At 42.7% G+C, this 21850-nt stretch overlaps 1 protein-coding gene across 1 annotated transcript in view; it reads right to left on the bottom strand.

The window, feature by feature from the left end:
* Window positions 1-4069: 4069 nt before the first annotated feature.
* The window catches only part of LOC117788306 (teneurin-m), a 144802-nt gene continuing 127021 nt past the window's right edge, over window positions 4070-21850 (bottom strand). Inside the window, exons 3-8 of the mRNA XM_034627037.1 lie at window positions 16638-17267; window positions 13059-13342; window positions 12462-12873; window positions 11817-12362; window positions 11536-11743; window positions 4070-9869 (exon numbers count right to left, since the gene is read on the bottom strand). Coding sequence (XP_034482928.1) covers window positions 4250-9869; window positions 11536-11743; window positions 11817-12362; window positions 12462-12873; window positions 13059-13342; window positions 16638-17267 — 7700 coding nt within the window. The 3' untranslated portion in view covers window positions 4070-4249. The remainder of the gene's footprint in view (window positions 9870-11535; window positions 11744-11816; window positions 12363-12461; window positions 12874-13058; window positions 13343-16637; window positions 17268-21850) is intronic.

Here is a 21850-nt window from a genome sequence, read left to right as displayed (position 1 = left end):
CATAACTGTACCTTTCTTTCGTCTGATATCTTCCAATTCGATTGGACAGTGTCATTTAAAAAATTATGTAACCCAAACAGTTTTCTTTTTCTATCGAGGTATACTTATATTTACTATTAATATGTAACATAATACAGATATTTGAATTTTCTACTTTTCGCTTAGAAAAGGTTGTTTTTGATTAATCAAGTTTTTGTATGAAAAACGTTTTGGTTTGGAAAACGTTTGCATTTGGCTTAGTTATATTCAGTCTGACTTACTTTGTGGAGCATCAGACTACTAACAAAAATCATATTCAAAATATTATTTATTTTTTGAATGACACTTATGTTCGGAAAAAATGTACCGTTCGCAACTGCTCAGTTTTCGTTTCTTAAAGAACAAAGAAATTTTTGAACCTTAAAAAAACTGTTTAACTAACCTTAAACTTTTTAATTGATTTTACTGTTTTGTTTTTAATTATGTCGAATAATATTGGAAATGCAAGCCAACCTCCAAAAATACTCACGTTTTTAGTAACGTACGCAGCGGAACTTTAAGCAAGAATATGTATTTTTTGTTAGCTAGTTATTAAACATGTTTCTCTGGCATTTTAATGTAACGTTTTAGGAATGAAATACGAACAACTGTTGTAAATAATGTATTGCAATGTATTTTTCATAAGTTTTTTATTAGACTATAAACAATTTTAACAAAAAAATCCATGACCATAGCGATCAGCCTCCTTTATATTTTCGGAGATCTTGCGCCTAGCCTCCTCTTTATATGGGCAGGCACAAGAAAACATTATTAGGAACTTTGCTTTTGTAATTCAAGTGACATTTTCAGGTGGTTTAGTATTAGAGAGTTTAAAGTAACATTTCGGAGTCCATTGACCCTCTACTGGGAAATACATCTCATCATCCATTATGCAATCCCTGGAACAGCTTGCAGCAAACAATTTGTAGAAAGCCCTCGCAGTCAAAGTTTAATTGTCTCTCTCATTACTTCTGTGACCTTAGGAACGGCTTATGTAGATAATTTCAATACATCGGTGTCTTTTACATAGTTTTTCCAGTTTTGTCGATCACATTGTACTTTTTGGCAAGCGCATGTGCTACCTACAATTTTTGCCTTAAACTTGGCTCTAACTTGAGACTGCTGTAATGGACATTATTTTCCGGACCCAGGAGCTAACATAACGTAACGTAACGTAACGTATGTAACAGGCAGAAGGGGGCGTGGCAGACCCCCCAAAGTAAATATATTCTTGATCAGGATCAACAGCCGAGTCAATTGAGCCATGTCCGTCTGTGATTTGTGAATGCTGAAAATGTAACGTTAAATAATAACAACAATTTAATTTTTGTAATTTTTATTTTTATTGAAATCGCTTTTATTCGTTTTATTATTAGATATTATATATGGTTTTATCATATATATCGGCTTGCCATAAACTTGTGTATTATGTGTTTGTTCTTTTCTGCTTTGAGTACGAGTATCTTTTGTTGTTAAATTTTTAATATTTTGGATTAACTTCACTCTGCAAAACTGTGCATAACTTATGCAGCGATTGTGGAGACAATTTCGTACATTTATTATTTCAAATCTTAATTTCAAAGTGCTATCAATCTGCTCAACGGTTGTCGGCCGTTACTTTGTTGGAATCAGTTCATAATCTAAACATGAGTTTAACGAATTAAAAGATTACATATTGTTGCCTCTTGAAAATTGGAAAATTTACACCTCGATCTGAAGAACAAAATATACATAGTAAATTTAAGCACAATTGAGTAGACGTAGATACATATTTCAGTCACAATTTAGTTTTGTTTTGTTTTTAGCTGATTTCAATAATTTCATTTTATGTTTTTGGTTAATATAATGCTGCTTAATTTTACTACATATAAATACATTTATATACGTTTGCTGCATTTATACAATTCGTTTTGTTTTCTGTTTTTATGTGTAAAATAGTATGTTATATCATTTTGGAAAACGTGAAATTTGGTTTTCTTGATGCTTTTCTTTACACAACATTTCGCATGCCACAATCAATGCATACATATACATACATATATTTGAATTTGAATTTTGCTTAGGCTTTAATATTTATTTATTATTATATATTATATATATATATATATATATATATATATATATATATATATATATATATATATATATATATATAGGTATATATATATATGTATATGCTTTATGTTTTATTTATAATTTTATTTAATAAAATTACTAACACTTTAGCTAACTTCTACGTATTATTCTTAACTTCTCCTTGCTCACTTTCACATTATTTAAGTGCTACATTTTTGTTTTTGTTTCGTTTATACGAGTTTCATCTTTAGCCTAGTTCTAACCCTTAGTGACGATGTGTGATGAGTGTGTCTATATTACAAGGTGTATTTAGTTTATATGGGAGGAGATGGGGGTATTGTGTGTTATTTTATGTTCAAGACTTAAATATGCGTAATTATTTTAAATGCTAGTTTATTTATATCTCAATAGTCAATAGTTTAGTTTCAGTTATAAATAGTTTAATAATATGAATATAATTATAAACAAAAATCACTTTAGTAAAGTGAAAAAGTTAAGGTTTGGTTATTAAATGTGGATTAAAAAAATTTCAAAAATTATAATAATGGGAAAACTTAATCTAGCATTTTATTAAAGGCGTTAAAAACTGCATTGCTTTTACAAATTAACATGGCAAAAGTGTAAAACTAAATATTGCATTTTAAAAAACTAAAATCTTATCAGCCTAATTAAATAGAAAAAGTATAATGAGTAAAGTACATTGCTGTTTTTAACTTTCGATTTTAATTTCGATTTCGGTTTCAGTTTCAGTTTCGGTTTAAGTTTGCATTAATTCGAGATTTTTATTATTATTTTTTATTTTTGCAACATTTCAAATCTTCAGGTCAAATGAAATGTTAGAAATATATCACAATTTGTAAAAAGTATTAATGCATTTTGCCTTCGGAATAATTCAAATCAATGAAATTAATATAGAAGCAGTTCGAGTAAATAGTTATTCGAGTAAGTAGGGATAGCTGACAGAGGTTCTCTTTTGATTTTTGGCTGTCGAAATTAAATAGACGCGTTTGAGTAAATTCGAGCATTTGCTTAAAATATATGATTCAATTGTATATTGAAATCAAAATGATTAAACAATTGAAAAGAACGCGTTGTTGAGTGTGTTTAAAGCATTTTTAAGTAAATAATTAATATGCATGTATGTGCCTACAAGTATTTACTTGTATGAGTATGTATGTATATACAAAGCATTTATGAAAATGAAGCAGCTTGAAAAGCTTCAAGTTCGCTTTTCTTAGCTTTTCTTAGCTTTTCTTAAGTTTTTCCCGAGGATTGGGAGTAGGAGGAGTATGGAGTCTGGACAAGGCTAGGGGATACTATTTTGTTCTGTTTCCTTTGCTGGGGTCTCTCTCAACTTTTTACATTAATTTATGATTTATATTAATATACGTGTATTACTTATTTGAATATGAATTTACTTATATCATTTTCATATTTCTTTATACTTTCGCTTTTATTTATTTATGTTCTTGCTGTTGTGTAATACTTGCTTGACATCGAATGCAACTGGCTAATTAGACTTTAGTAGACTAAAAACAAAAGGCGTTGTCTTGAAAGAATTGTACAGTTATATATGCTTCTCTCTTCTCTGAAGTAATCTATTCTCTTGTACGCCTCCCTGTCATACACATCTTGAATTAATGCATGCATCTTCCAATGGAAGCTAGTGCTTGATCTGCATATGGCTTTCGAATTTTAAAAAATTACATTAAATGTTACATCTGGACTAATCATATGCCTATTGTTAGCTTAAACTCAACATCAACATACTCGCACATAATCGTGTTCTCGTTTACATCCATATATAGAAATTTATGTAATTTTCTGGCTTGCTTCGATATTCCAAGAGTTGCCTTGTGACTAATACTAAACTTTAAACGCTATTAAAGTTCATATTAATTAGTTAAGTTGAAGTGTGTGTTTATGTTTTCTGTTTTCTGTTTACTGTTTTCTGTTGTTGTGTTGTTTAGTGTTGTTATATTGTGCTTATCGCTGCTGTATTTCACCTAGGTAATTACAAAAACTGCTCCTCGGTTGCCTCGCTGCTCTTCTTGTTCGTTGCAACCTTTTCCACTGCTATCAAGTAGTCCTCCGGCCCGTACTCATACTCCTCGACTGCTCCGTCGCCAGCTTCACTCTCCAGCTCCTCCTCCACTCACGCACTCGCTTCACCATATTTCTGCTGTCTCCTGTTGGAGCTCATCCTGTGGCTGTTGCCGGACTTGCGACGCTTGCGCTTGGCATCGCGTTGGAAGGCCACGTTGCCAGGGTCATCAGCCAGTTGTGGATACTTGTGTATGCTGTGTATATCAATGCCAATCCAGCCATCAACGTCGCCGTGCTGGATGAGTTCTTCCTTCTCCTCCTCTGTCCAGTCGCCACGACCCTGGAAGCCAGCTGCAACCAGCTGCTTCTCCAGTTCCCAGGCACGCTCCACGGCACGCTTGTGTGCATGCTTCAGTATGCGATGTCGCTCCTGCTCGGGATCCACGCCATACTTGATGATCACTACTGCCTCGGGACCATGGAGACGAAGCTCCTTCGCTGCGCTGCCACCATGATCGCTGATCTCGTGCGTTGATATGTTGAACATGCCGCCCAGACGACGCAGCTCCTCGTTGTCGTCGCGAAGCTTTAGGACGTTGTCCTTGACAAAGTAGAATACGTCCTGATCATGTATGCTGAAGTGCAGATCCAAGAAGTAGGAGTTGTTAAACACTGAGCTAACCACGTCCTGCACCACACTATTCGAGCCATCCACCACACTGACCAAGGCGCGTCCTCCAATCCTCGAGAGCAGAACACCCTCCCCAAAGACGGCCCGACGATAGCTGACACGTGGCAAGAGGTTTCGCATCTTGGGCTCCATCTTGAGCAGTGGTTTGGGAGCAAAGTCAAAGTCACTGAACTTCTCATTCGTCTTTTCGACGATGCACTCCAGTCCCGAGATGACCCCGAAATCAGGAGCAAGTGTGTTGGACTTTATGCTCGCCTGGGGTGTGTACTGGGACAACTTGGTGTACCTGTTGCTCTGCATGTTGTTGAGCTCGTAGCCGAAGAGTTGCAACCAGGCGTCCAGATCGATCATGTAGTTCTGTGGCTTGTTTCGGTTGATGGGATCGTTGTTGTGGTAGCGATAGATGAATACGTCGGTAGGATTCGACATTTCAGTGGCCAGAGTCTCCCAGAGTGGTGTCATCCACTGACCCACAGTGGGATCGTATTGACGCTGTTCGGTGTAGATCAGCTTGGTGTGAGGATCGATCAGACCACCATGGAAATCGATGGGCACAAAGAAGTCTGGCTTGGTGTCCTTAATAGTGCGTCCGAAAGGCGTGCGCTTCACCTCCTTCACGATGGCTCCGTTCATGTCAAAGAAGGCTAGTGGAGAGCCATTCTGGTCCGTGGCCACATAATATCGTTGCTCGGCGTGTTCCAATGCGATCAGCATGTCCCTGTCATCGTAGTAGAACTTCATGGTCTTACCCTGCTTTGGGAAATGCACGTGTGTTACCAGCATCGGCGTCTTGGGGTTTGCATAGTAGTATTGGGTCACATTTCCCTTGCTGTCATGCCACGCAACGAGGCGGCTGCGGTCATCGTAGTAGTACCAGCTCTGGAAGCGATCCCGTTCGAAGGCGTGGATCAGTTGACCCCGATTGTTGTACCGATACTTCTGTTCTCCGCGACGTACCACAAATCCGCGCGCGTCATAGTTGTTGAACTCGATGTCGCCCACTTTGATGACCCTGTCGCCAATATCGTAGCCAAGGTTGATCTTCTCACCCTGATCGACAATGCCCACAGTGTTTCCATTCTCGTCGTACAGATACTTCCAGTTGTTGGTGCCCAGAACCTCGATCACATGTCCATCTGCATTATAGTTGATCTTGTCGAAGGCCGTCGATCGGCCGAAAGTTGTCTTCTGCGACTTAATGCGATTACGTAGATCGTAGTCGAGTTCCAAGCGGAATACGTCGAAGCTCTTGATGTTCATGAGGACACTCTTGACGCGTCCATGTTGATCATAGTCCACAATGGTAAAGAACTGTTTCGCCGAGTCCTGTATCACCGTACGATTGAAGGCGTTGCGTGTGATCTTTAGATCCTGAACAACTTCCAGCTGACCCAGATTCTGGCTGTACTTGTAGCGGGTGGTGGGCAGTTCCTTGTCATCAATGGCCATCTCAATTCCGCTCAGACGTGCATTACCATCGTAGGCATACTTGTAGTGGGCCGATGCCAACGGATTTTTGGAACCAAATCTCAACTTCTCATCCTTTAGGATTCCTGCATGATACTTGAACTCACGACGTAGCTCAAAGCCGGGCTCCTGCACCTCGACGGACTTCACCAGACTCGTTGTCTCCTGATAAGTGTAGTGGGTACTTGAGAGTCCTGCCAATATGGTTTCCAAACGTCCTGCAGCATCGTGTACAAAGGCAACTTTGCCTGATTGATGGGGATGTATCTTGGCGAGAATTTGTCCCTCATCGTTGTAGAGAATCTCGAAGGGATGACGGTTGATGGGAGAGTAGTACTGATACTTAAAGAAGCCCAGCGATGTTTGCAGTGAGAAGGAATGGATGTGACCTCTTGGAGTTGTCAAACTCTGTAAAGCGCCTGCATCATCGTATTGCAGCAGATAGTCCGATCTCCTGGGAGTGGTTACTTTGAGAGGCAGGGAGCCAAACATGTCCTTAAATGTGTAGACCATCGAGGAACCATCACCATACTTGATCTCATTCAAACGTCCATTGCGATCAAAGGTGTAGGCTTCCTGCAGAACACCCCATTTCCAGCTGACCAGCCGTCCAAATCGATCGTACTCGAGATCAACATCCGCATAGTCACCCGATTGCGGTCGGAAGCTTACAGGGCGTGAGGTGCGATCGTAGGTAACATTGAGAAGCTCCTGTTTATCATCGACCATCACAACAACCGATTGGGTCTCCCGATCGTACTCCAGAGTCAAAACATTGTCTCCATTGACCCGCAGTTTGCGACCAACTTCAGTAACCGGACGCGGAGCTCCCTTGTTCTGTTTTCCTTGCTGCAGAGGCTGTTGACGTCGCACAAAGTAGCGCCACTCAAATCTATTGGCCAAGTCTCCGGCAATCTCCGTGCGCTGCTTGGCTGGCACTGGATAGCTCTCACCCAATAGAGGACTCTGCTCGGCCAAGATTGTGTAGGGAACAACTTCCATTTGCAGATTGTGTCCCCAGGGCGTAATGCTCGTCGTCGAACCATCCATGTCAACTGTAGTGCGCGACTCGGCCGCTCCGTTTTGCACGACAACTGTGGATCCCTGAATTAGCATTGATATCTCCTTCTGAGCATTTTCTGAGACCTTGACCTGAGCTCCCTTTACGCTCAAGTCGAAGGTGAGTTCAATGACCCTTCCTGTCGGGGTGACCGCTGAGGTCAGTCTTCCAAACTCATCGTAATTGTACACATAAGATCGTCCCGTCGAGTCTAGCTTGGTCTTCAGTAATCCGGTAGGTCCGTGGTACTCGTAGGTGACGTTGTAGTTGTCAGGGGTGCTCAGCTCATGGAGCATCTTCATGCGGGTCATTCTCAGGCGACACTTCTGGCCCTTGGTGTTCTCGATGGAATTCACTTGAGAGGTGTAGTCTCGCAAGAGGAAAACCTTGTTGCCCGCTGCATCCGTCACCGTGCTCAACTTGCCGTTGGAGGTGTTTACGTTGTAGGTGAAGACGTATGTCGTTTCTCCGGTTAGAATGTTACGGGTCGATACGTGCTGTCCGAACCTATTGAAGATGTAGATCTCCTGCATGTCCGGTGCGTAGATCTCATACTCGCGCGAAGGACTCGCCTCAGGGATGCTAGACATAACGGAGCGTATGCGATAGTTGGCTTGATCAGCAATGTGCACGTGTCCGTCGGGCGTAACGGATAAGGCGGCAATGGTATTGAACTTCGCACTGGTGGCTAGGTAATGGTCCGCCTCAAAGCAGTCACAGCCTCGCTCCAGACAATTGCACTTGGACTCGGCACCGGCAAATGATGCAATGCGTCCATCTGTGCCAATAACTCTCACACGATTGATCCGCTGAGAGTCGCTTTCTGCCACGTACAGTTCGCCAAGTGGACCAAAAGCAATCGACTGCGGCATGACAAGAGTGGCGTGTGTGGCCAGGTCGGTATCGTAGACAGTGGAAGCGGTTGCACAGTGCAGCGGACGCCCGGAAATGACGCGCACTCGTCCGTCGGGAGTCATGCGGAGGATCATGTGATCGTCAATGATGTGAAGCGTGTTGTCCATTGGCGAGACGGCCAACTCAGTGGGCCAGCGAAGATGCATTTCCTCCAGCTTGAGTGTGCCCTCACAGGGGATGGGCTTCCAGTGTGACTTGTGCATGTGGTTGCCGATGAGAGTGCTCACGATGCCATCACGATCCACCATGCGAATGTTGGTGCCGTCAGCAAAGTAGAGTATATTGTCGCTGGAGATGGCAATGCCCTTGGGATAGGCCAGCTTGGCATCCTTGGCCAGGGCCCCATCACCACAATGAGCCTCGTCGCCGGGCAGACAACGTTCTCCAGAGCCCACAACTGCCTCCCAGTTCTGTTCCGGCTGTGAGTAGTCACTGATGTCGCGCACACGAATGATCTGATGGGATTCTGGATCGGAGACATAAAGAGTACCGTCTAGCGGGCTCAGAGCCATGTGGTAGCGATAGGAGACTCGGGTTGCATTCAGCTTGACTACGGTGCGAATACTTCCGTCCGTCATAATACGACGAATGTAGTTGAAGTCACCCACGAAGAGACTGCCATCGGGAGCAGCTGCCAGGGCAACGGGAGCAAGGAGACGCTGTTTCATGGCGAGACCATCGCAGTCCTGGCACTCGAGAGGACGCTGGTGACCATCTCCCATTGTGGTGAGTATGATGCGGGGCTTGTTGCGCAGGTAGATGTTGGAGCCGTCACCCTTCTGAAGGATTCCTTCATGGAAGTTATAGCGATGATGGATATCCAAGTTCCAGCCGCCAACCTCCGAAATGGACATGTCGTGTCCGCTCAGCTTAGTCGTCTGTATGTCCCAAACAATGTCCTTGCAGTCCGTATACTGATATCCCACCTTGACCACAGCCGTAGTGACGCCATAGACACGCTGTCTATAGATATTTAAGCGGTTCCAAGCATACGTGAACTTGATGCCCGGATCGGCCTCGAAGACGCGCTCAAACAGAATGCCCTCAATGGTGATGCGCAGATGGATAAGATGCAGCGATGCGGGTATCGTATCCGGAGTCAGTTGCAGTTTGATTGTGGACAAGTAGCCAGCAGCACGCGATGAATGATAGACGAGATTCAGACCCGTTCCGGGTATTTGTAGAGATTCCTGAATAACCTGCGACTCGGCGAGAATGGCGCTGCGATCGGGACAGGCGCCCTGGAAGCCATGTTTCCAGGAGGCGAGGACCACAGGCTTCATTTGATCGTAGTCGTGGGAGAAGCAAGTGTGCGTTGTCGTCGTGGCCATACCCTTTTCCTCTGACATACTCATGACCATGACATCAATGATGACGACCTCGTTCCATGGCACCTGCACAATGCGAGACTGTGGTCGGAAGGGAGCCCGTCCAAACTGCAAAGTCACAGCTCCTCCGCCATTCACCATCAGATCGAACCAACCGTCGTCTCGGGTCAGCGTGAAGCCTTCTAAAAGAGTCGTCGTCGATACTCTAACGCCCACCAATCCCATGCCAAGGGAGGTGACAACACGTCCACGGATAACTGCCGATCGACTGTAGGGGAAGCGACAAAAGTGAATGATTAGACGGGTCTTGAAATGATGGCAAGGTGCTATGCAGTCTACGCAGACCGCAACTACATCTGGCTAGCAAGCATATTGAACTTAGAATTCGCAACTACTTTTGGCAACAAATGATGCGATAATTACAAATAATAATGAGAATTCACACGCACATAACATAAGACTCGTATCAACACATAAAGGTTTACAATTTGAACAATACTCGTATAGTATATGTATATATGTTTATATTTGGAATATCGCTTTGTCTGTGACCTAGCATTGACCTAAGTACAACATTTGTATAGCTTATACGTACATATAAGTTAAATTAAAACCCAAATTACTTGATTGATTGTTTGGTTGTCTGGGATTCCCCAATAACTTAAATAATCAACTAAGTAATCAAATGATCTTATCAAAATATTAACTACGCTATACAAAATCACAAGATTAATCAATAAAAAATAAAAAGTGAAAAAAATAACAGTTTAAGTTAAATAATTGAAACGAGTGTACCAAACAACCATAGATAATTAGTATCGTAGTATTTTAGTATTTTAGTACCGGCTTTTTGCTTATTTTTTTTGCTTACCTTGCATTGAAATAATTCCAAAAAATGCTGTTAGTATTTGAATTTGATTTACAGCGAGAACAAGTTGCGAATAGAATTCGTTAGTTATTATAAAGCATTTGGAATTCGTTCGATTTGTTTGTGTGTGTATTATTGGATGTGATTTAGTAGCGAGTAGTAGTAGTAGCGAGTAGGAGGAGCGATTGGTAGTAGTAGTAGTAGTAGGAGTAGTAGTATTTAAGTAATTGTTAAATTTTTTGTATATTCGGATTAAGGGCGCGCGTGTTGAGAAGAAAAAAGAGCAGAGAGAAAATAATTGAATTAGCATGGTTGTCGTTGTTTTTTTTTTTACCAGTATCTTTCACTAGAAATGTTTGTGTTATGAAACCCGTCACAATTAAATTGATTCCTACTGTCTTTCGTTTCGATCGTGCCGAAATCAACCGGATGACCCTTCACAAGAACCCTTCAACTAATTTAGGAATCGGAAAATTGCTGACTTATTGGGATCAGTTGTATGTAAATGGGTTGAGTGATTATGATATTCACCCCTTGTGAAGGGTATTCTTAAGCTTACGTCTAAGTAATTTGGATACTTAATGTGATCTACAGCTCTCTTTCTATAAACTAACTTATTTATAATCAATACTTAAGTATACTTTGAATTTTTTGTAAGACATACTTAGATTTAATTTGGATTGGTTTGTTCAGTTTCATGGGTACGTTTTAAACAAAGGACATATAAGGATTTATATTTACAAGATTTATAGTAGGATTTTTGTATGTGTGTGTATGGATTGTTTTTTTTTAGGATTTGTTTTAGACGAGGGCACGAAAACGAAAACGTAAATATTTAAACATATAAAAATATTAATTATGCAAACTATTTTGGTTATTATTTGATTGGTAGTATATAGTATATAAAATCCAGCTAAATGTTTGTAATATACAGGAATTATAGTTTTAATATCGGGTTCCTCAACGGGCCCGTTGCCAATTTTGGAAACTATACACAACGATATGTGTTTTTTGCTTTTTTTTTAAAGGATTTTTTTTTTTTAATTGGCCACAAGAAAGCACCTACCTCTCGTTAAAGGTTTCCAGCTTCGCGTAATTCTGCAGACTGCTCTCGTCAATCAGGAACTTCATGCGCTCAAAGAAGGAGGCGGTAATTGCCGGGGGCTGCTTCCTTAGGAGCACATCGATTGGCTTGGGGGCGGATACACACAGTTGGGATGTCTTACACACGTGACTGGCACAGCACTCGGGATCCTCACAGTCAACAAGGCCATCTGTCGGATGAATATTTGTAATATTAAAAGTGGTTCTTATAGTTGGGCTCGTTTTATCGCATCTACTACATACCCTTGTCGTTATCCTTGCTATCACCACAGTTCAGCTCCAAGGCAATGCCACAATCCGGTCCGTCCCAACCCTCGTAGCAACGGCATTCCCATTGCCCCTCTCCGCTCACCCGGCATTGTCCGTGACCCGCACAGCTGTTGGGACATCCCTCGATGGTGCAGTGCTTGCCATTCCAGCCAGTCACACACAGACAGGTTCCATTCTTGCACTGACCATGCTCGTTGCAGCGACTGTCGCAGAGCTTTGTGTTGCAGTAATCTCCACCCCATTCCGGATCACAGGCGCAGGCGTCGCCCTCGCAACGACCGTGCTGGCCGCAGTCGAGATCACAGAGCTCCTTGGAACAGTCGTCACCGCTCCACTTAGCCTCGCAGGTGCAGGTTTGGGTCTCTAGGTCGAAGTTACCATGTCCCGAGCAATCGGGGAGGCATTGCAGGGCATCCTGATCCATGGTGGCGCAGTCAGTTCCCTTCCAGCCCTTCTTACAGATGCAAGTGCCGTCGGCGCAAAAGCCGTGTCCCGAACAATTTGGATGTGGGCAGTCCACTAGAGATAGAAAGGGATAGAGATTAATAACATTGCAATACGTAATGGAAATAGAAGTGGAAATGGGGAATATCGTGGGATCAGCTGTCTTATCTCTACCTTCTTCGCAGAATTTCCCCTTGTAGCCTCGCATACATTGGCACTTGCCACTGACGCAATGGCCATGGCCATTACAGTCGGCCACCTCGCACTCATCGTGACGAAGGGAGCACTCCTTGCCCTTCCAGCCCGGATTGCAAATGCACTCGCCATTAATATACTCTCCATGCTGAGAGCAGAGCACTGGACACACACTTTCACTGCAATCGTCGCCTCCGAATCCGGGATTGCACTGGCAATGGCCCAGCAAGCACTGTCCATTGCCGGAGCATCCGTTTGGACAGTTCTGTGTCATGTCCTCAGCTATGGCCGCATAGAAGGTCAACTCCTGCACATCCCCGTCGTCGTTGTAGAGTGAAACGAACCAATGTCCCGGCTCCATATACCGAGTCACCTCGCGGGTTATCGAAAGCTGCAGTTGGCAGTTAACAATTGGCGATTGGCGATTGGCAAGCGAGTGATCCGAGTTGAAATGATTTGTGATGGGATTGTATTTGCGTTGCATGTGTGATGATTAAGTGTTCCATGAAAGGCACATAAAAGGTGTAAAAGAGTTAGTCAAGGCGTTAGTAGACATCGATGGAAGGTGCTACTTACGTGTGCAGCTCTAGCGGTGCGTGTGCTCACACTGAAACCACTCAGCACCTCCTTAAAGTGGTACTGAGTGTGGGTCGGCAGTGCATTACGACGCCCATAGACTCCGATGGATGCACCTCTCGGAATGGTATAGTCGAACTTCACATAGGCCGGTTCCGATTGATAGAATTGCATATTCCAATAGCTGTACGGTTGAATTTCCTTTGTCAGTTTCTGACCCAACGTTATCTGACCAAACGTGGTGCCATCCGGTGGGAAACTCCTTGCTGGAAAAGTACGGGCACCTATCGGGGATTGCGTTTTCGTGAAAGCACACAAAGCGGGCAATGCAACGAGATTTCAGCATTTGAGTGCAGTGATTGGATTGGATGATAGAGATAAAAAGAAATCAAAGTTGGGTTAGTTGTTGGAACATTAACTTGGATTATTATCTTATATATATATGGTAAAGAGTTTTTTGTGTAATATATAGATACAAATACGAATGGGTGAATGATCGATGATCTTTTCTGATTGAAGTTGGTTGGGTAGATATGAATTTGAGTACGACAGTCGCATATCTTATTCGTGGTGAGTTCATGACAATGTCGGATATTTACACAGCCAGATGTTGGTGCCGTATGTTCAAGCTTGAAGGTAATTTGTACAGATGCGGGAGTTATGGGAATTAATGAAGGGAGTCTCATGAATACGAGTTCAGTTTAGTTTAAGTTAAAAGTTAATAAGCTGTACAGCAATTTAGTCGTTGGGTTAATGCTGAGATCGAGTTAGTTGTAAGCACTTGAAGTAAGGTTAGCAGTGTGAGCAGACAGTACAATCACCTTCCAGTATGAGTATAGGCATTACATCGGGGCATGCAAACTTTTCATCAGTACGAACATCAGTGTCAGTAACAATATTACTATCACTATGAGTTACAGTATCAGTAGCTGCAATGTTGTTATCAAACTCGGTGCTAACGCCGTTAGTAGCGGTGCTTCTGACGACTGTTTGGGGTGAGGCAGTGATGGATGCAAGTTGGGACATCTTGTTGTCGTTGGAATGACCATCATCATCATCATCACCCTTCACCATCCGCATCGATGTGGCAGAGTCAGAGTCAGTGTCAATTTCGTTGTTGTCGTTGGAGAGGATAGTGTGTGATGGCGGGTGCAGGCAACTGCAGGGGCAATCGGGCATTCGAGGGGGTGGCTCCGAAGAGCAGGTGCCAAGATTCAATGCCTCAATGTTGTTGTCCTCATCCGGAACTTTGCTCTCGTGTGTCAGCACCTGCTCCACATTGTGGGAGCCTCCTCCCGTAGGCACTGCGACATGGAGCGTGTAAATGGAATCGCTGCCATCATCGGTGGCAATCGTCAGGTTGACCAGAATACGTTTACTAGGTCGATCAAAGCGTTCGCTGACATATGGCTTCAATGGTATTAAATGAGCTGCTTTTCCAACTTTATTCTCTTGCTCTTTCAACACCTCATTTTCACTCGAAGGTGGTGGTGGCGGGGGTGCAGGTGGTTGTTGTTGTGGTTGCAGCACCTTTGGCTGCTCCACGGCCACTTTGTATAGGTCCACTTCATTCGAGTTGGGCGGCTCATCCAATTTGACTATATCGATGTCGTCATTATCAAAATGTGCCGCATCGTTCAGCATCAAATCGGACACTGTGTGATTTATGCTTTGCGTGGATAACTCTGACTGTCCCTTCCTCATATCTTTGTGCTCCTCATAGTTGTCGGCTAAATCACGCTCATTATTGTTATCATCAGCGACAGGTTTCTTCTCCTCACCCTCACCATCATCCTCATCTTCATCTTCATCCTCCTCCTCCTCCAGCTTCTGCTTCTGCTTCTGTTTGATTTGAAAATCATTTTCAATAACATAGATGGTTGAGGATGTCGCCTCACTCCGTGCCGTGGTGCTGCTGGTGTTGATTTCAACAATGTCATCGTTGTCACTTGCCGGCATCGTTGTCGTTGTCGTTGTCAGTGCTGAAACCTCCCTTCTCGGGGTGGTACTGTCACTTTGATTATAGCCATCAATAACAGGAGTTACGCTGCTTGCCTCAGTATCTGATTCATCTTCCATGTTATCGCTGGTCTCTTTGAGTTCAAATTCCACCTCATGCTTCCGTTCGGGCTTAGCGAGCATTTTACCTGCTTTCCGTAAATTGCCGTTTAATGATTTGCCAAATTGTTGCCTAGCTTTGGGAGCTGGCCGCACTGCAGCCTCCTGTTCATCTTCATTTTCATCTCCATAGTCATAGTCACTGATGTCGTCCACAAAGCTATCAACTTCGTCTCGCGAGAGATTCAATATTCCATCGATTTTGTGCAAATCTTTGCCGTAATTGCTTTCCTGAACTCCCGCTGGGAAGACAGTTGACTCTTTCGGCGTATCATCAGATCCTGTGCTCGTCCTGGAAGCCAAATACTCTTGTATATGGACTCCACTTGCGCTTGTAATTAAGTCGCTGAAACTTTCTACAGCTCCATTCTCAGGCTCTTTCACAATATCCTCCATTAAACTTCTTCTATGTCTTTGCCGTCGTTGGAGTCGTTTCTTGTCAGCAGCCTCCTTGACAGACAACCATGTTGACACTGCTCCTTTACCGCCTTGCTGTCTTGCTACAGGTATTCGGAGTTGGGCAGAGTTGAAGAGCGAGATTACTTTGTACCTTTGTGGTTAGCTAAGTGTGTATGTATGTACTACCCCCCACCGACAGTTAACTCCCTTTTAAAAACCTATGAGCGCTCAAATTAAGCATAAAATGTATTTTTACAAGTAATTCAATTCAAGCAGTCTCAAGTTGTCAGAAATGTTCATTGCATTTTGATAGGAGCGTGCGGGTAAGGCTGACAGGTTGCTCAACCCACGGGTTACTTTCCAGGGAGAGTTGAAAAATACAGAGCGAGAGGAAGAAAGAGAGAGAGAGAGAGAGAGAGAGAGCATAGGGGGAATGTTGTGTCAACATTTGACAGCTTAATTGCCAAATGTTAAGTGTCATGTGTGCCATGTGACCTAAAAATACGCGAAACAAAAGCGTTAAGCGAAAAACTGCGAAACAAACCAGAGTCTTTTCAATTTGTTGACATTTTGACATCAAACCACAAGTGGGAAACTGGAACTACCCCATGCAGAATTGATTTGGAAATACATTCATTTGTCTATATACTACTTTTTGAAAATCAACTTTATTTATTTGTAGCACATTTTGATATGGGTTTCCTGTTCCCTGCAGTCAATTTTCAAAGAGTATTGAGGGCAGCTATATATATTAAGCTGAATGTGCTGAAGTTAGACATTTAATGAAAGCAATACAATGCAAATGGCATTTAAATAATCGAACTTTCTGGCTAAAGCCTTGCAGCAGCGTCTGTCAAATGCAAAGAAAGAAAACTTTCAGCTAAAAATCCTAAAAAAAATAATAATATAAAGTTTCCGTCCGTCGCCAGAGGACGCTAAATGCCTCTTCTCTTTTTCTCTCTCTCTCTCTCTCTCTCATCTATCAGTCTCTTCTTTTCTTTTTCTGTCTTAAGAAACTTGCGAAAACTCATTTAAAAATAATTAAAACTTGTGCATAATTACCTCCATTATTGGCATTCGCCAAGGATGAGGACAGAGACGTCGAGGGCGCAAGGGACGATTGCGAGGAGGATGTTGCAGTGGCAGCCGCTGCAGATGAGGTGGCCTCCGCCGAGGCGGATGTCGACTGTAATCCTTGGGCCGTCCCGCTGTTCGAAGTGGCCGTCGTGACAGTCGCCGTCGAGATGCCACCGCCGGCTTGTCCTTGTATTATTCCAATGCCTTGTCCATTTTTCGCGCGTACCGATGCATTATGCAGCTTGGATAGATCCGTGTTGGTGCTCTTGGCCGCCGTGACCTCGGCGGCCTCGTTGCCGACTAAAACAGTGCAGGGCGGCGACGGTGACCACTGCACGACGCCCATGCTGGTCAGCAGCGTCAGCAGAATAACCAATCCCGCAAAGGCTGAGAACGCGGTAATGCTCAACCAGTGGGCTGAGCACCACGCGGGCAGATCCTTGCGAAAGTTCATCGGCGCCGAGTAATGATGTGTGGACATTCCGTTCATGCTCCTTGGCGGCAGCACCGGGCAGCCTTGCGTGCTACGCTCGTAGCCCCCTTTCAGTGTGTCTTTTGTGGGTGTGGAACAGGCCGATGCGCTCTTGTAATCAATGGGTGATCCCTTGTTGATATCTGTTTAAGGACACAAAAAATAAATATATGCGGTTAGTCATTAATTGAGTGCATGGTATCAATTACAAAAGCATTTAATGCATTCCAAATCTCACTCAATGCAACTTTCAAAGAGAATTTCATTAAAATCACACCTCACACCTGTGAATGGTAAATGGTAAATGGTCAACCCTCTAGCTGTTTCTGTCGCTCAACGCAGTCAGTCGAACCGTCGACAGTCGACCGACGACCGACGACACTATTGTATTTTGCTTATCGCCATTTGGCGCAAATTTCATTTGTGTAAAAGGATTTGCACAAGGATAACAAACTGACATTCAACATAACCTCAAACAAACGATGGCAAAACAGAAAAATCGAGAGAATGAATCGAAAAAAAAAAATGAATGAACGAATGCTGTAAGCAGGGAAAATGACCAGCGACAATGACGTTGGCAATACAGAAAACACGAGAAACGGTATAAAATACAAAATAGAGAAAAAAAAAACATGGCTAAAAGGTTTCAGGGTAGTGAAGTGATGTGAAAAAAAGGGATTCTCTGTGGGCAGAAATACCGATGACAGTACCATCTGGGACAAAAGGGGACGCAGGAGACAAAGGGGACAAATGGGGAGTAGTAGCAGCATAAGTTGAAATCATTTGTTGACGCCATGATGATAATTCGATTATGCGGCCCTGATGTGCAGCGGCAGGACGAAGGACGAAGGACGAGAAGAGCTTAAATGGAGCCCAGGGCCCAGTCACAAGTGAGGAAATGAGAATGTGTACAAGTATGAGGACGAGTATGTGAATGGGAATGTGGTGGTCATGTGTGGTGTTATGTTGTGAGAAAGATGAAATGTGATGTAAACTGGAATTGAAATTGTGTGAAAGTGAGAAGAGAAACAGATTAAAGCTTAAGTTAAAGCTGTAAGCGTTTCTTAAATGTGCCTTTAGTGCAGATTTCATTACAGTCAGTTTACACAACAGTCAGCTTTCAAGTCGATTACAACACTCGCAGTGTCACAGCAGTTAGCTTTGATTGCCCAGAGTTGAGAAACGTGAAATGAAAACTGGAATTGAAATTGTGATAAGAAAAACAGATACAAATTGAAGTTTACATTTTAAAGGTTTATCAATTTAATCCATTTCTCAAATGTGCATTGGCTACAGCAGACAGCTTATGCTTCTCAGCATCACTCGCAATTTCATAGCAGTCAGCTTTGATTACTCAACTGAATAGCTAATTTGTAGATCTAGCGCGTATACAATTCATGCTTGCCAAAAGAAATTATCTGGCGACGCATGCCATGTCACATTTCGTGGTAGACGACGAGACAGACAGACAGACAGACAGACAGACAGACAGACAGACAGACAGACAGACAGACAGACAGAGAAACACAAACATGTGTCGCACATTACATATGCACAAATACACAAATACATATATACATACGTATGTATATTACTGTTGTAATTTCTGGCAAAAAAGGACGAACCCCACAGTAATAACCTTCTGCCGCAACCGCTGCCCGGATGAATCTTTATAGCAATGAGTCAACGAGTAGGGCGACAAATCCAGGGGAACAGACTCATAGTTCGCCTTTGGATAACCCAAAATGGATATGGTCAAAGCACTTTCCCTATGTGTGGGTATTTTTCTACTCTCTATCTCTCTGTCTCTCTTTCTCTCTCTATGGTTCTATCTCTAACTCTCTCTGTGTGCAATGATAGCGTGAATAATGTCTGTAATTTTTTATATATATAAGCACACATACATATATATTAGTATCTCCGCATGTGTGTGTATTAAAGATACCCATTAAGCTTATGCGAGATGTTAGATTTATTTAATGTCAAGATCCCCTGTCTGAGGTGGAGTGCAAGAGGGGAAGGAGGGGGTGTTGCCGCTGAAGGAATGCATGAATGTCCAAAGATCCGAAGAGACATTTGTATTAGGGTCCAAAGGTTAAGCGTTTCGTCTCCTTTCAAGCTAGTTGCCTCGTTAGGGGCGTGCCATTGTAGGGGGCGATTTTTATGACCGAAACGTGTTACGATTCGGGATGTGAGTGAGGATGCGTATATGTGAGTGTGGGTGTGGGTTTGAATAATTAACGAAAGCATAATAGCACTCGGTTGTCGGTTGCCAGTTGCCAGTTGCCGGTAGTCGGAGCTGGCAGTCGTTGATATAAATTCACACAAGTTAATGGGCTTTGGGTGCTTTTAAAAAACAGGACACTGAGAGTGAGAGGGGAGTACATACGAATAGCTTTTGGGGTGAAAGTCCTTTCCCCAGCTGCCTCATTAAAGAAATGGCGAACAGACCAAAGTATGTCCGGAAAATGTCATTAAGCGAATGAGGAGTTTAACTGAAATCGGAGGTACATATGCAATTTATTGAAATTTACGTAATTCATCAGCTTCACTTTTGAGAATTACCTTTTAGTTTATGTATGTATTTAAATTAGTTTGATAAATAGACTGCTTAGTTGCATTTAATCCATTCCATGTCATATTTTCAAACATGTTCGGCATTTGATATCTGCATGTTAGAGATAAAAATGCTTTGCATTTTGTTTGGTTAAATGTCTGTAATCTTTACATTTATCTATTAATTTTATTGCATTGACATTTTATGCAAAAATTGACAGGAATGAACAGGAAAGGACAGGCTGACGTTGGTATCGTAAAGCCAGCGGCTGTTTTATGAACCCAAAGCAAATCGCTTAAATTAAAACAACACACAAAAAGGGGGCGTGACGACAAAAACAATAAAAATAGTGTGGCAGACGCAGCTGGCAATAATGGTTATTGTATAATGTGCACAACTCCTATGTGTGTGTGTGTGTGTTTGTATGTGTACATGTCTCAACCCCTGGGCCACAGTGAGGCCAACAAGCTGACGCAAGCTTAGCTCTCCCCTAAGCCATCCACAGGTCCAAATGAGATTTATGTATGCTGCATGTAATTTAACATTTTTAATAATATTAAAATTACAAATTTATATTTTATGTGTGCGCCACTTGTCAAGGTGTTGTTGTAGTCCAATAAACACTTTGGGCCAGACAGGACAAGCTGACTGTTCCTGCTCCTCATCTTATTCCTTTGTTGCCAAAGTTTCTGCACATGGCATGGCAAAATGCTTAATTTTGTAAGGGAACTAGCAAATTCGTCGAGGGAACCTGTTTGGATCAGAGCGGTGACTTGGGATTCATCCTACTATTCCCTCTCGTCTTCCGTCCGTCAATTGTGTGTTAAGTACTTTTGAGTAATTGCTGGACTCGTGCAGAGCGCTCTCTAAGTGAGCCTGACTAACGACAATTTGCATAGTCGTTAATGAACATTTGCTAATATTTTAAGCACTAAAACAGAGCCATAAATTCAAGCTCCTATTCCCTTCCTCCCCGCCTCCATTGAGCTGTTTCCACCTCTGGCAGGCGCCGAAGCGTGCGACAATCAAATAAAAGTACATGAAAAACACATAAAGGGGTATTCCTTACTCGTTTTGGTTACTTTCTTTTTATTCTTTTTACTTTTTTTGTTGGTTTTTAATGGTAGAGTGCGACGATTTCTCGAAACAAACAGGTGAATGGCGCGACGAAGGAGGGAGGGGGAGCGGGAGGGGAAGGCCGAAGGAAGCTCCCGCCATGTTGGTAATGGAGTTTGCAAACAAACATGGCCGCCGGGGAAAAATCACATAATTTACACGTTTGCATTTAAGTATTAAGTGGGCAGAGCGCGAAGAGCAGAGCGAGGAGGAGGCATGTATGAAGGGGAGGGGGGTTGGTAAAGTGTTTCGTTTACTTTAGCTGCGTTTGTGTGTGCAAAGCTCAGCAATTGTGTACTAAGTGTGTGTGTGTGAGTGTGTGTGTGTGTGAGTGTTTCTCTGTAAAGGAATTTAGGCATGTAGAACGATTTGGGGCTCGCCATGTTGTTGGATTTTATGTGCGAAGGAAGCAATTTTTGGGTCGACTTTATTGCCCCTGTCGACGTGAAGAAGTTAATGTTGATTTTAAAGCGTTTAATGGTTGCGTTTTGTGTTCGGAAAATTGCAAATTGAAAATGAAAGCAAGACTGCAGATTACAGACACACGCATGTTTGGATTTTAAGAGATTTGCTTCAAGTGTGGCAGTGGGAATGAGATTGAGAATGGAAACGGGTTGAGCAAAAGCTGTCATAAAACGGGTTGGCATGGGCTTAAGTTATTAAAGACTGACAAGATGAAACCTGAAGCAGCTGCAGTAGCCGAGTAAAGTAGTCAGAAAAGTAATCGGAGCTATCAAGGACAGACAGCCCGGCTGGAAAAGAACTTAACTTAAAGTCCCTTTATCAACTACAATAGATATATACTCTAAAACCCCTAAGTATAAGTTCATGCTAGGCCTCCTACTAAGCCCAATAATCACTCTCTTGTAATTACGTCGACTTAAGTGGCCAGCAAATTGCGATAGTCTACTTTCTCCCTTTCTTTCCTTCTATCTCCTTGTTGCTCCGTAAGTAAAAGCAACCTCGTTGCTCGCGTATAATCAAAAATTCCATTTAAAACTTTAAACTCATTACTAAATGTTTAATGTGCGCTCATTTCGCGTTGCCTCTTAT

The sequence above is a fragment of the Drosophila innubila genome, assembly GCF_004354385.1.
Source record: "Drosophila innubila isolate TH190305 chromosome 3L unlocalized genomic scaffold, UK_Dinn_1.0 0_D_3L, whole genome shotgun sequence".
Classification (NCBI taxonomy): domain Eukaryota; kingdom Metazoa; phylum Arthropoda; class Insecta; order Diptera; family Drosophilidae; genus Drosophila; species Drosophila innubila.
This window is presented reverse-complemented; position numbering and strand designations above follow the sequence as displayed.